The 15897-nt window shown below is 40.8% G+C and overlaps 1 protein-coding gene across 6 annotated transcripts in view; it reads right to left on the bottom strand.

The window, feature by feature from the left end:
• GNB1 (G protein subunit beta 1) overlaps window positions 1-15897 on the bottom strand; it is a 40548-nt gene that overhangs the window by 3109 nt on the left and 21542 nt on the right. For all 6 annotated transcript variants that reach the window (XM_064171938.1, XM_064171937.1, XM_064171933.1 and 3 more), the window contains 8 exons: window positions 10726-10833; window positions 10068-10106; window positions 8596-8702; window positions 7043-7106; window positions 5515-5677; window positions 5003-5069; window positions 3325-3526; window positions 2141-2357 (listed from right to left, as the gene is read on the bottom strand). In XM_064171938.1, coding sequence (XP_064028008.1) covers window positions 2141-2357; window positions 3325-3526; window positions 5003-5069; window positions 5515-5677; window positions 7043-7106; window positions 8596-8702; window positions 10068-10106; window positions 10726-10782 — 916 coding nt within the window. In that variant the 5' untranslated portion in view covers window positions 10783-10833. The remainder of the gene's footprint in view (window positions 1-2140; window positions 2358-3324; window positions 3527-5002; window positions 5070-5514; window positions 5678-7042; window positions 7107-8595; window positions 8703-10067; window positions 10107-10725; window positions 10834-15897) is intronic.

The following is a 15897-nucleotide window of genomic DNA, read 5'->3' as shown; positions in this document are numbered from 1 at the left end:
CACTTTCCTCTTCCTTTTCATTGAACAGTTCCAATGAGGTAAAAAGAAAATCTAATTACGTCCAAGCTCTTTCCAGTCCATAGCACTGAGCTAAGATATTCTTGAAAGACTTAAAATTAATCTTGCTACATAAATTACACTGCTCACAGGACTCTCCTCATTCATGTTTTGGGCTTTTCCCCTCCACTTACTATTCTCCAGTAAGAATATGAATTGAGTCAGCTTTAGCTCAGAAGTTTTGTGTTGAAAAATGTGTATTTTCAACTGTTCATTCAGTGCAATGAAGACTGCTTCATACACAAGGAGTCCTGATGCATGAAGAGGTGAAAGAACTCACCTTTCTGATACACTTTCCAACAGCAGTAATGCTGTGTGAGTTAACACCAGTAATCTCCAGATCCCATTAAATCCATACAAACGTCTAAGCCTCAGCACAGAGCTGTGCACTACTGCAGCAGAAGTCAAACTTTGAGTAGTGAAGCAAACCACACAATCCTGAGAAATTCAGGATACAGAAGCCAGAGCTAACAGAAAAAAAACCTAGGAGCTACCTAGAAGTGACTGTGGAAACAGCATTAATAGATCAAAACCAAGTGCTGCAGCAGAAGAGCACCAAGAAGTCTTACACAATTCGAACTGAATACATAACCACAAAGGGATTTAATATAGAATCAGGCAGGACAGAAGTGTCAAATCTGCTCAATCTTAAAGCTCAGAACATTTCACTAAGGAGAATGTTTGACAAAGCAGTTGTTTAAATTGGTTCTAAAGCTTGACAATAAAGAATCACACACCATGAGAACATGTACCATAAACCCAGATCGGTATAGAAGATTTGTTTCTCCTCTCTACAGGCAAGCAAGATCACCACCTCCTGCTGTTATTTCTTCACGAGTCTTCCAAAGAAACAAACCACAGGGAAAACCATGTAATTGTTTTTTTTACAGTACTTAAATACAGCTAACTGTAAACTAACCTGGACATCAATCAAGAGCAATGTCTGAATCCATCCCTGCAGAGGCTTATACACACATTTATTATCTCAATAATAAATGCAAACATGTTGCATTCTAAACCTCAACATACAGACCCAGGCCTCTCCAGAACATGCATTTCCGTACTGAAATAACTGGATTTTGCACCACTGACTTGCAAATAGCACCAAATGCTGTTCACAAAACATGGACTGAGTGCCCAAAGTATATCCTGCCCTCAAAGTGATGAGCCAATTTGCATTAACTAATGTACTTCCAACTAATCCTTTCAGCCACATGTGGAAGAATATTTTGCTTGGCTGATGTTTTTTTGTTTGCTTTTAAAACCCACCTTGGATAGTTTTGAAAGTCTGGAATACTTTATTTGGTAACAGGGAACAAACTCTCATTTCTCAACCCCTGACAACAAAACATTTATGGCTTAATTTAAACTTTTTCTCTCTTTTTTCCCTTTTTTATTATGTTTTCATTTTAAAGAACTGAAGTTAAATTATGTTAATCACAAAACCATACATTTCATGTGGATTTCCTCAAAGGATAATCTCCACAGTGTTTGTTTCTCTGATTGTCTCTTCAACTACTGCTACAAACATCAGGAAAAAAATCTTTTATATAAACAGCAGTGTTAGAAGAATTCTTTCCAGTGAGGCTGGTGAGATACTGGAACGGGTTTCCCAGGGAGACTGTGGATGCCCCCTCCCTGGAGGTGTTCATGGCCAGATTGAATGAGGCCTTGAGCACCTTGGGCTAGTGGGAGGTGTCCCTGCCTATGGCAAGGGAGATGGAACTCAATGATCTTTAAGGTCCCTTCCAACTCAAAGCATTCTGTGATTCTATGAACCTAAGAACATTAGTGTTGGATTGCTTGAACAGTTTATAGATCAATGCCAGATAGTCTTAAAAAAATAGAAATAAACCCCAGCATTCCACAGCCAAATCTTTGGTTTTAATGGCAGTTTCCCATTGCTCCCTTCTATCCTTTAGTAGGGTTCTAGTTTATCATCAAGGCACTTCCATCACTGCTCACCTAACACTAGTTATCAGAGTTTGAAAAGCTGAGGCAGGGAACAGACTGTGCATGAGGCTCACCTCAGGCATTCATTACTCCACACAGTGTTTCTTGCATTTCTCATCAAATCATTTACCTGCTCTATCAGCTTTCAGCGTGTCCCAGACATTGCAGTTGAAGTCGTCATAACCAGCTAGGAGCAGACGTCCACTCTTGGAAAATGCTACGGAGGTGATGCCACAGATGATGTTGTCGTGTGAATAAACCATGAGTTCCTGATCAGCCCGAAGATCAAAGAGCCTGCAGGTAGCATCATCCGAGCCTGTGGCAAATGCATTGCCATTTGGGAAGAACTTGGGTAAGGGAGCGGGAAGAGAGGAAAGAAAGACATGTTTCAGACTTGATTGTCTCACTGAGTAGATCAGTTTTTATGGCCTGTGTGGAAAAATAAAGCATCAGGAGTGTTCACCTCTACTGGCATATGGGCAAAAAAACAGTGGGGTAAGAAAGAGTATAATCTGGAGAAGAGAAAGCTGAGGGGTGACTTTATTGCTCTGTGCAACTCACTTAAAGGAAGTTGTTGTGAGGTGGGTGTCGGTCTCTTCTCTCAAGTCACAAGACCAGAGGAAATGGCCTGAAGTTACAACAGGGGAGGTTTAGGTTGGACATGAAAAAAAAATTTCTTTACTGAAGGAGTGGTCAGGCATAGGAACAGGCTGCCCAGGGGGAGGTGGTGGAGTCACCAGCCCTGGAGATGTCAAAGAAAATATGTAGATGTGGCCTGTTAGGATATGATTTAGAGGTCATGGTGGTTTGGGGTTGATGGTTGGACTTGGTCTTGTAATGACAGGATGATGGGTAATGGTTTTAAGCTGGAAGAGTGGAGATTTACACTAGATGTTTGGAGGAAGTTCTTTCTAGTGAGGGTGGTGAGACACTGGCACAGGTTGCCCAGGGAAGTTGTGGATGCTTCCTCCCTGAAGGTGTTTAAGGCCAGGTTGGATGAGGCCTTGAGCAACCTGCTCTAGTGGGAGGTGTCTCTGCCTGCATTGGGGAGTTGGAGCTGGATGATCCTTGAGGTCCCTTCCAACCTAGACCATTCAGATTCTATGATGACCTCGGAGATCTTTTCCAACCTTAGTGATTTTGTGAACAGCCACTGTCCCCATTTACCACAGTGGATCTGAGACTGCACAAATCCCCCCAGCTATACAAGCTGGTGAAGAAAACAAGCTGTCACTCTACATCATGCAGTACACGCCTAAGAGCAGAGAAGTACATAGACTGAAATCCCACATCCTCGCTGGAGGTGATACCTACACAGATGGCATTGATGTCCGACTCGTGGCCAGTGAAGGTTTGCCGGCACATTCCTTCTCTAACATCCCACAGTTTGGCAGAGGCATCACAGGCACCAGAAACAAAACACCGGGCATCAGGAGCAAGGGACAAACTCATGACATCTCCAGTGTGCCCAGTAAATGTAGTTGTCTGCTGACCAGTTTCTATGTCCCAGAGAGCACTTGAAAGAAGAAACAAGGCAAGAAATGAACACATTTATCCTGTTAGAATTCTCCTGTACACCTGCTCAGTTATATCACTGCTGAAAAGTAAAACTCCATAAAGTACTAACTGAAAACACAATGAGAATGAAAAAAAAACCAACCCAAATGTTCTTTGTGGAACTATTTGGGCCATGTTCCAAGATCACTGGACATGAAAGATTTTCAAAGCTACCCTCAACTTTAAAACACTGAGGGCTTTTAATTGAAAAACAGTGCAAAAAGAGACCCCAATGATGACACTCGTTGCTCTTTAGCCACAAAATTCTTGTGATATGCCACTGACTGCTGTCCAGCATTGTTACAAGCCCGACTGAAAGCAGCAGTGCTAAGGCTACAGCAAAAAGTGAGTCAGCACTTCTCATTCTCAAACACTCATTGAGGATGTGTAACTTTGTGAATTGTGTCTGTCACCTTAAAGCTGCTCCACTTTCCCAAGACAGCAAAAATTACTACTACAGTGATAATCAAAGGGCATAAAAGGATAAAAGCACACTATCACCCGCCTAACTAGAGGGCTAAATGTTTAAGGAGGACTAAGGACTTTAAATTTCTGTCCTTTCTCAGCAAACCAGAGCCATCAGTGGCAGATTTGGACCAGGCAGAGATGGCTGTACTTTGAAGTCTGCCAGAAGCGATGTCAAAACTCTTAGACAGCGGCAGAGGTGCTACAGTCACTCCTGAAGCAGCTCTGTTAGAACATAACTTGAACAAATCCTGTTTGATTTTGTTTAAAAAAAGAAAAGCAAAGCCCAACAAACCAAGACATAAAGTGGCATACACAAATGTATGTACTCAACAGCTACTCAGAATCTGTGGACTAAGGCATTCAAGAAGACTGCTGCTGTGTAGAGAGGTATTTATCAGACCACCTTTGCTCCAAGTATTGCTGCTTGGGAGAGCTGTAACACTTCTCAGCATTAGATAGAAAAATGTATGTAGAAGCTGGAGGTCTTTTTTTGTTCAGAAGCTAGTATTTACTAAGACAGACACCTACATTCTCCTCAACAAATCCATCTGCTGTCATTGCAGAAGATTTTCTAGGAGTTTGGTATAAATTCTGTACTAGAAAGTCCAAGCAGAGCTTTTAAAGTAACAAATGCTGAATACTAAACAAGATTGAGAGAAGTCATTAGTGCAATGCTGACTACTGAATACTTATTAATGAAAGCCAAATAGTTACAGCAAAAAACCAAAACCTTCCCATACCATCTCAACAGAGGAATAAGTTAAGCTCTTCAGAACATGGGCAGCCAAAGCTAGCAAACTTGGAAGTCCAAGTTCTTGCAGTAAAAACGTGACACAGGAGTGATGATTAAATCCTACTGAGTCTCCTGGGTGGCTCTCAGATCCACGAAGGAGCAAGCTGCCTTCAAAAACAGAGCATAGCTGTGCAAAGCCATTACTAATGATCGTGTCCAAACTGTGCAGCTTACCAAGTGGTGTCGCCAGAGCTGGTAACAATTTGATTATCATCCAAGAAGCGACAGCATGACAAGTATCCTGAACACAAAATTAGAAGTTGATGAGTTAGAACAGAGATCACTCTTCACATCACACTCTGGCTTGCTTTTATCTTGCTTCCTCATCTCCTGAATATGCACTAAGAACTACTGTATAAGCCTAAGCCACAACACAAGCAGTTTTTATATCATAAACTCCAACATTTTGGACAAAATGTAACTTTGCTCCTTATAGACTGTGCCAAATTCAATCAGTACAGCAGCACAGAGACGCACTGGGACCACAGCAAGTCAGCCTAAACAAAGGTATCTCTAACACCATTAGAGGTTTTCTCTGGAGCCAAACTGAGAGCCCCTAGAGCAATCCACCTTTGTTTTGCTGTGTTTTGGTTTACACTCTCCGTGGAAAACAAGGAGGCCATGAATAGAGAAATGGCTAACTGCTGTGCTTAGGAAACTTAAGAGCATTCTGAGCAGGCACTCACCTGTGTGACCAGCTAGTTCACGGCTGACACGTACATTCCCTTCACGAGTTTTCAAGTTATAAATGGAACAGATGTTATCAAGACCACCACAAGCCACATAATTTCCAGAAGGAGCATATGCACAAGTCATCACCCAGGACGAGCGCAGGGGAATAGCATGCACCTGAAAGCAACACACACATGGGTTTCACATCTGCAAAACAACTGACTCAGTAATTCACCACCAGAAAGGCTCTCCAAGTATATGCATCATCATCTTGTCAAAAGGACAAGAAAATAGTGAAAAGTCTTTGGCTGTCTGAGTATTAAACTATTCTGGGGGTAACTTGCATACGTAGCTGCTCATCAGACCAAGTTGTGACGTAATTACAACCTCAGATTTGCCTTTCCTGAATCTGCTTTAATCACCAGTTTTAGTAAAAACTACATTATTTCATTTCAGTGCTCTGATTACTATTGGTTTATTATAGGTTCGGGAAAATATTGACTTCCAAGTGCAGTCAGCAGAACTGCCATTTCCAGGCTCAGATGCTATGAATGGTAAGGAAATCGGCTCCTTTCACTGTCATTTAAATGCCTCTTTGGAAAGCCGCTGCAAGCAATCAGGCTTCAGATTTAAATAACTACCCCATGGCTCCTTCTCTCTCTGTGCTCAAAGAACTTGATTTAAAAATCTATTGAAGCTAAACATGTTCTGTCATGTTAACTCCTTGCATTCATCCTTCAAATTTGCTCTTACATCTTCGAAAAGAGATCACATCCTGAGATTTTGTGCAGTAGTAACAATCCTCCTGAATTCCTTAGGTAAAGGGGACAATAGCAGCAGGAGAACAGACCAGTCATCCTGCAGCAAACAGCAGTTAAAAAACAATACCCTGCACTAAACCCATAATCAGCTCATTTTTTTAAGTTTTCTACTGAAGAACTCTTTGAAACAGTCACCTTAAGCCAATTCTGACAGGTTGTGTTAAGTTCCAGCCTGTGCCGTAACGGCCAAAGCACATCTGCAGACTGGCAGTCGAGTGGTTTTGCACTAACTGCTCCAGGCTGTTACCCAGTCAACCTCAGCACACCACCAAGCTGTTTGTTACTTCTAATTCCAGAGGGTTTGTGGTTTGGGTTTTTGTTTATTTGTTTTTTTTTTTACCTTACTCCTCAGTAAAGGGAAGAATTTCTTAGTTTCACAGCTAGGATTCAACAATAATCCCAGCTTTAGGAGGTGCTGCCAGAGCTGTTTGCTTCAGCTTCTCTGTTCTCTGCAGCATGCCATTTGCTTTGGCAAATCATTTTTGAGGCAGCAGTGAGCTAAGCCAGGAAAATGTATTTGAAATAAAGTCAGTTCCATATGAAGTGACACACAGGCTCCTGTGCACAATAGGCTTCTGCAGCTTCCTCAAGTTAATTTAAAGGGGCAACAGCAGTTTGACTTCAGGATGATGAAAGTAATACAGCCAGAATCATGAAAGGTAACATTTTCCTCCTTTATACTCACAGTTGAGCAACACTGCAACAAGTCAGTTAGCCTTACCTTGTTTGTAGTATAGCTGTCCCAAATTATAAGTTTGCCATCCTGGGAGGCACTAACTAGAAGCCTAGAGAGGAAAGGGAAGGTAAACACAATCATTGTAGGAAGACAAGAAGGAATAGCTTTGTGATGGATGAACATCTTTATGTTGGGGCATTTCTTTCCATCATTAAGGCCAAGGCACTCAAACCCATTTAATTACAGCATGGCATTGCCCATTCAATTATGAGCACTACAAAAATACTTTTGAAATCATTCCACTTCAGTGCTAAGTATGATGGAAAAGTGTGATGCAGCACCTCCACATTGACATGTTCTGACTTCAGGATAAACTGTAGCCATTAAACTACCATCACAGTCTTGACAGCAGAGGGGAAAAGCTTGCATGGAATCACTGCTGCTGTGTCCTAAACACAGGCTTTAGATTCATGGGGTTTGGGAGTTGACACTATCAACTTGTTTTCTTCTTACTTATTTTTAAAACAGGAATTTAAGTTTTAAGACAGCCCTGAATGAATGTCAGCACTGAAACAATAGGAGATGAAAAGAAAACACAGCCAAGGCAGCACTAATGGGAGGTGTAGCATCAGGAAGACTTTTACTCTACCTCACCTCAATCTCCCTCCCAGCAATCCAATCTGAAACACAATGCACCTAATTAATTGTTTAGAGCTCTCTTATCTGTTTTTCATGTGCACAAAGAAAGATCAACTACACTGACAAAAATCTGTACAGTCTCCACATTTTCTAAGTAATTCTGGACAAAACACTCCAACTTGGTATTGAAATTTGCTTTGTGCATCTTCCTCTGACCACTTCCAAGCTGAACAACAGACTGTAATCACTGAGTGTACTCCAACCTCTCTGCATTATTTCTTTTATTTTTGCTCTAGGTTATATGTTATTAGTGCTGTCTTGAAACACTTTTGCCAAACAAGAAATTGAATTCCCATCTTTTAAATAAGCTATGGCCAAAGAGATGCCTGAAGCAATGAACTCTACATATCTGAGAGAAATTAGCTTCTTTCAAGGCAAAGGAAACCGAGGTGTAAAAGACTGAGGCAGAAAGATGCCAGCTGCAACTTACAAACTCCTTAGTTGTAACTTAAAAAATCTTAAGGGCAATTCTTTTGCTCCTGCAAGGTAGCAGCAACATGTTTTAACTGAAGGCTGAAAATGTGCTGCCATTAGTCTGACTCCAAAATCTTGAAAAGGGTGTGAAAGTAGCCGATACTGGTAGCATTAATTACTTCTAACTGAACCTCAGTAGTTACCAGGAAGACACTTAAGGAAAAGACAACTGATAATCAAATCTATTCCACCTCCACAGTCCCTCAGAATTCACGTTGTACCACAGCTCCAGCTTGCAGGCAAGGAAGTAGAAGACTTTGGTGCTAACAAAAGCATACAACATCAGGAGACAAAAGCCACATTGGGTGTTTCTCAATTCTCTTGCCTTTCTGAGTGTCTTGGAATTAGTGCTGTTTAGTGGTAAGAACATAGAGTCCTGTGCACTTACTTTTCCAAAGACCTGATTCTGGATCATTAGCACTCACCTGGAATCAGTCCCCCAATGCATTGCATAAATTTTAGCCAGGTGTCCCCGCAGTGTTCTTCTAGTGCGCATCTGAATTCTCCCCACTGGGTCAATATTGGCTGTGATCTGCAAGGGAAATGGTGTCACACACTCCATGCCTCACTTCACAGTTCCAGAAGTAATACATCTCACACAATTCCATTTAGAAAAGCACTCTAATGCAGACCAAAGTTCCATATTTTGACTAGTGACTGAGGCTTTGAATTGCCTAATCCAAAGTTAAACCATTTTCTGTCTTCACCAAAGGCAGAGAACAGCCTCTCTGTGGCATTTCTAAAGGCTCTCAGATATTGCTGTGCTCAGGTCATAGCTTCTTAGACCTCCAGAATTTCAGACCTTTGATCTGGGTTTCCCACTCCTTGCAGATAAACGTAGCAGAGTGTTTCTTTGCAAAAGGGTGGGTGTGGGGAAGTATATCAGGCTTTAAAGGTCTCCACTTTCAAAGGATTAATTAATAACTTGCTTTCAGATCCAAATGGCCTTCCTTTCCAAGTATAGGATTATTAAATTCATGGTATTCCTCATTTATTTAACTTCAAGACTACTTTTATCTTCCAGAAGTGAATAGCCAAGTGAGGAAGTAATCACTTTAGCTGTCTTTACACTGTTAAATTTAATCTAAGTCAGTCCTTGAGTCCTGCAGTCTGGAAACCAGAAAGCAAACACACATACCAGTTCAACACACTTTCAGGACTAAGCCCCACATACCCCCAACAAATCCAAGAGTCTGTAAGTTTATTTTATGGATGTCTGCACACTTCTCATGACCCCATGTTAAAAAATTATTTACTAAATGCACTTGAGTAAAGGTCTCTGCTTCATTTTAAAGGCCATCAACCCAACTGCAGACTCAGATGAATAGTTAAGAATGTCCCAAACAAAATTCCTTTCAGGGAGGACCTCTCTCCTATTAATCAACACTAAAGCTTCCTTCTCCCCCCTCTTTTTCCTCTCCTTTTTTCCATACTTTCACCTTGCAAAATACTCAACATTGTGCCTCACATCAAATGAGTGACATTTAAAAAAATCAATAACCTGGTATTAATCACTTCTGTGCCAATTATCTTGATGCAGACACACAGGATTAATAGTCAGCATTCAAGCAAGTGGACTACAGTAGGTGATAAGTAAATTAGTTGATGATATATCTATGAAACCAGCAAAGTTTGGCACCTCTTCTACTGCCAGCACAATGCTTCAGCCTAAATTCCTACCAGATTCCTAGAATAAACCCACCATACCTCCACAAGATGCACTACAGAGTAGAGATTTCCCTTTCCCCAAGGTAACATTGACTGAACCCAAGCAAAAAGGATCAAAATGTGACAGTACAGCAAGATGCAAAGGTATTAACTCAGGTTCAGACACAAGTGCAATGTCATGGGGAAATTAAGTAGGTTAAGCCCAGCAGGGTAACTCTGACGTGCTTACCTGAGCCAGGGTGGCATCTGCACATGCTTTCCTAGCATCCTGCAATGGAGGAAAGTTACAGAAATCAAAGTTCTGTACAGTTCTGTATCTGTGGTTTGTCAAGTTGACCAACTACCCTCAAAACAAGGTTCAGAAAGCATTTCTGCTGCTCATCCACAGAGGAGCCATCCTAACTGAACATAATATGCTGTCCTCATAACCACACTGAGCTTATCAAGATTTTAATGTCTGAGTTTTCATCTAGAGAGAAAGGTGATGTGATCTGCACCATGAGGACAGTCACTGAGTAGAACTGCTTGTCTGGGCAGGCTGCAGAGCCTTCATCCTGAGAGGTCTTCAAGACTTCACAGGACAAAGCCCTGAATAACCTTATAGCTGACCTTATTTTAAGCAGGATGTCACTTAGTATCGATGATAGTCTGGCACAGGAACACCTCAGCAAACATTTATTTTGCTCTAATCCATTTCATGCTTTGTGTCACTATTATTTTCCAGGCAACATTAAAGATCAAAAAGCAATTTCCTAATGTGCTTCTCTTCCTACATATCCACAAAATTAACTTTGACATGGCATCATTTCTGTCCCTGTTGTCCTCAAGATGCCCAAATGACCACTCATCTGTGCTGTGGCTTTAAGACCCACTGGCACACTACTCACTCTGATTTGGTTTTTCAGTTGCTCAGCCTCCTGGCGTAACTGGTCGAGCTCACTCATTTTCCTGTGCTAAAGGTGTGCTTCACTGCCACCTCTGAAACAACCAGAAATCTGAAAGGAGAGGTGATAATAATGAGAATTAGGAGAAGTCATAGTTTGAAATTACTAGAGTAGACAACTTCTTTCAACCATCTCAAACTGCACTTGGCAAAAAGACAGACTGGATTAAGTACTGGGGTGTATGTGAAAATATTTCTGTGGTCTCTTCCAAGTAAGCTATTGCCAGACACAAGTGTGCTAACTCTTTGCTAGTTACAAGGAATAAAGTATAGTTTAGACTCGTTCCTTTCACTTGTTTTATTACTGTTTTCCCCAATTCAGTTTTGTGTAAACTCAACTTTCCTGCAGTGAAGTGGCAGATAACACTAGATGTGAAAATCAGAACTCTGCACATCTTAAGAGTAAGGAATCCTCCTATCAAAACATAAACACCTTAAGCATTTACAGACTTACACAAAGCACTTGCAAAATGCTGTAAGAACAACCATTATGAGCATATTCTGCAACACATTAGCTAGGAGAAACGTTGCTCTGCTATCTGGATAAAAGCAGATCACTCACAAATGTTGTTCAGGATTACCCTTTAACTGCTAAAACGTCTCCTGGAGATTTCCAGAATGGTTTTTAGCATGTCAGGATAAAACCAGCAATTTCTGAACGTTAAGTTGAAGGGAGGAGCTTGAGGAACCGCTAACAATATTTTCCCCCACTAAAACTCTCTTCCTATAATCAATGAGCACCAAATTTCTAACGTATACCCCTCTGTCTGTTGTACACCATAGCTTGCATGAGAGAGGCTCAATATAACACAACTATCACTGAACTCCTCCAACCATTGCTTGCAGAGTTCCTCAGATACTAGAGTGTTTTCCAATGTATCTTTTTCATTAAGTGTAAAATTAATTGTTCTGCAACAGTGACTTGTAAAGATAATTGTTGGCATTTTTACTGGCATTCCACACCTAAACCCCAGCTTTCTTAAACTTTTTCGTTTCAGGTCTCTACAGCTTGATACCAACCTAAGACACTGCCAGAAACATGCTGATGAACTTTATCTTACATTGCAGAACAAGGGAATTGGCTTCATTTGCCAATGCACCTGGAGTTCATAAATAAACACTGGCAGTGTGTTTTTAGAACATTTTATTAGCCATAACTGACTCTTTACTATTAAAACAAATGCCTTGCTAGCAGCTTTACATGTAATTCTGGTAAGATTTAATCAGCTTATTTATCTTTGCAAGCATGTGGGGTTTGCTTTTTTTCCTAAAGCCCTTCCCAAGGAGAACAATGAAGGTTGACTTCCACATTTGTATCCAGTCACAGATAACATATTGTGAAGGCAAATTAAAGCAGTGGAGCAAACATGACCATTGAGAAAGTGATGAGGATGTGAAAACTCCCTAAATATTGCTATCCTACAATACCAGACTTAGAGCTCCCTTCACAGTGACCAGCAGCCCGAAACAAGGACCTCAAGGCACACAGATCTTGTCCCATCACCACTTTTAAACTCATATTCTCCTCTGAAACGCCCAACATTTTAGAAAGGCATTTTAGTTTTGTCTTAAACCCTCCATGCCCACAACTTCAAAGCCCTTTTGCTTTATTGTGAGACAAGGTGTCTCCTTTCTGGCTCCTTTTCACTCCAGGGTCATCTTTAAGCCCCTTTAAGATTGCTTGTTCAGCTTAGTTCAAAATCCAGTTAGGACAAAAACCCACTAAGACTGTTTTATTATAACCACCTTCCTTTCTTTTCACTGCTCAATGCCTCTCAAGATGCTTTGTTCAACCCAGGTTAAAGACAGGCACTCCATGGCTGGGTCTCTCTGGTTTTCAGCATGCAGCCATCACTGTCTGCAGCTCTTGTATAGTTTATGCACTGCAGTACCATATGCTGCTCTTGCCAGAAAATAACTAGGAAACTAAAAAATTATCTTAAGAATAAGCTGCAATTTTTCACATCTTTTAGCTTTTTGCTATCCAATTCTCTTTCTGTCATTCTCCAAGTTAACACAGAAGTCCACTTCCCACCAAGCAAATACCAACCTTCTCAGGCAGGGCACAAAGAATTTAGAGATGCTCTCATTCCTATTTCCAAGAAAGAAGTTACAATCCAAAACTTAAGCATTTTGCTCAAGGTCAGAGCAACTCAATGACAGGATTAAGATAGAGATTTCCAGCTGCAGTTACAGGTAACTACACTGAAGATTCTACAAGAAGCTTTATTTAAAAATATAATAGGCTGAATAATGTAATGTCAGTCAAAGCAGCTACATTCTCCTGTAACAAACAGCTTAAAGTGAATTTGTGCACTGTGCAATAGAGTCCTCTCACATTTCAATGAAACAAAACTTGGTATGGAACAGGAAGAGGCCTAAGGAGGTGAATATTAATCCCAGGGAAAACAGCCACATTGAGAAAGTTCATTTCACAAAAACTGAGCCCTGCAGTTTCATTCTGGATAATTTGCATGTGCTGAATTCAAAACAAATCATGCAAGCCTATTTCATGCTTGTGCCTTATTGCTTAATATAGCGTGCACTGAAGGGCACTGCTGCAAGTGACACAGCCAGACGGAGCAGCTCAGGAGGGCGAGAGTCTGCTGCAGTCACACACAGGCAGCGACACTCAGAAAGCTGTAGCCAAGATGCTGAAGGGATTCAAGTCACACACCCCAGCTGATGAGCTGCCACAGCTTAACCAGCACATAGATGTCTGTCTTCACACAAATGAAACCTCCACTGCACCTTGAAAAGTCTAACTCAGTAGCTGGGTGTATGCTTCAGGTACAGAAGAAGCTCTCATGGCAAATTCAAGACAATTCTACTCCAGCACTTTGCCTCCATTCTCTTCCAAGTGCACAGAGGCAGAGCAACCCAAAATTCTTCCCAATCTGTGAGAACTAAGCACAACTAACAAAGCCAAGATTCAGAATTGTTTAATAAAAGCTTTTACTCGTGCATATACACAACCTGCCCTCCCTATTGTGCTGCTAAGCTCCTCAAATGCTGTTTGTGAACTCCGTTTATCAGGACTATCACTCACTAGTGTTGCAGTGAAAGCTTCATTTTATTGAACAACTTCCAAAATGGTTTACCAATACCAAGAAACCTTTACTCCTACATGCAAGACAGTTTCCAGTATCACAGGCAGCAAGGAGTTCAATGAACTTAACTACTATTGCTAAAGTCACTTCAATGGCTCTTGACCTTCAGTCACTTGCTGGGTAGGATACAATTCAATATCCACTGCTTGACAGTAGTGAAAACACACAATCCTTGATTTAAGTTTCTATCTTAAGGTCAGATACAGTTTTAGGGTTACAAGTTACCCTCTATGCACTACAAGCAAGTCCAAGCTGAACTGCATTTCTGACAGCATCCACTGGAATTGTTTAAACCAGATTTCCACATTCCCTTTGTAGGCTTTGTTGTTTCAATGTCAACAGGAAGTTCCAATTCCTGCCAACATGACTGAACTCACTAACACTCAGGAAACAAAAATCCCAATGAAGCCAAAGGCTTAAAAAATACAGTAGTTCTCTGAAGCAGGCTGCAAAATTTATGGGACAATCAGCCAACCAACTTGGCTATTCCTCTTTCTTTTGCACCAAGTCTTAGGCAATTAAATTTATGGCAGAAATATGAGAGCATAGGGAAAAAAAAAGGTTCCATCTTCTTGTCAGCTGTTCTAAATCAGCAGAGCTTATTGGCATTTAGCATTTAAAACACAACAATAATCTTACAACAGCAAGAACAAGAAGAAAATGCATTTAAAAACCCACAAAATATTTTTAACAATTTTCACTCAATACATGAGATTTTTTAGTAGAGATTTGTTCATATTACAGACACAGAAGTAACAAGCACAGGCTGTTTGATACTCAAAGGCATTGAACCCCATTTTATTAGAAGGTTTCCAAAATAAACTGCAAGCTCTCTTTAGGGATGGTGCTTCTATTTCTGGGGTTTTGAAAGAAGTTACTAGGTCTCTAAATCAGGCAAACCTCATGCAAGGAGTCACTACTCAAGCTCCAAACTCATTTTTTCAGATGATCACCACAGCTGTGAAGAAATAAGTAGCAGCCAAATTCATGCTTACCTCCCTTTCTTTGGAGTAAGCTACTGTGCTCTTGAAGACAGCTTCTCCAGAATAACATTCACTTTGCTGAGCTCACTCAAGACCTTACCAGAGGCTGAAGTGCTTAAGTGTCTCTGTTCTAATTCCCCCTAATCTTGTTGACAAGAATGCCTTGTAGATAATTCTCTTCTTGCTAGTGACAACAATATGTGCACTTGCAAGGCAGTGTACTACTCTTCACTACTCCAAATGCCCCAAGTCTCTAATCTCTTCTGATTTACCCACAGAAGAGTCCCTTTGCTCCTGTTTCCCACAAAGGCAAATCAAGAATGGACTTGACCTAAGTTGTTACTGTCCCAGTATGATAAAACTTGACAATTCAACTATGCCAAAAGGATTTACCACATCCAAGAAACAACATCTCAGTTGTTGGGTTTTTTTTGAGCTCCATGAGCTATATTCCCATCCAAGAGGAAAGTCGTGCGTGTCCAGGCAATCAATTACATATTGAACAACTCTGCTCAGAATCTTTGAACTGAATACAGAAAGCTTGATGAAATCTAAAAACCTTCCACATTCTTTCTGCAAAAGGAGATACACTCAAGATTTCTCATTTGCAGGTAAAGCTCACTACTCAGAACATAGTGACAGCACAATTCAAAGGCTAAGGAAGAACTGAAATCCACTCATTTTGTTGTTACAACTTTAATGCCCTTTCCAGAGCTCAAGCTGTTTACCCAATTAAGTTCAGTTACTGAAACAAACTGTTATTAACACCATCACATTTACATGTAAACTGAGGCTTGCCTGCCTTATAAGAGAAATGGACAGAGCTGAACACAGCTCACCCAAATATACATTCTTGGGTTAAATCATTCCTCTCCCAAAGTAACCAGTAACAGCAGTGAGGCAATGCTTGGATATTTCATTTTCTCACACCATTCCTATAAAGAAGAATGAAAAGGAGGAGTCTTTCATTCCCTCCCAAATAGCCTGTTCTGTGAGCAATCTCTACAGATTAGGAGAACACAG

The sequence above is a fragment of the Pogoniulus pusillus genome, chromosome 36 (genome assembly GCF_015220805.1).
Source record: "Pogoniulus pusillus isolate bPogPus1 chromosome 36, bPogPus1.pri, whole genome shotgun sequence".
Lineage (NCBI taxonomy): Eukaryota > Metazoa > Chordata > Aves > Piciformes > Lybiidae > Pogoniulus > Pogoniulus pusillus.
Note: the sequence above shows the minus strand (reverse complement) of the source record. Positions and strands in the feature narration are given on the sequence as shown.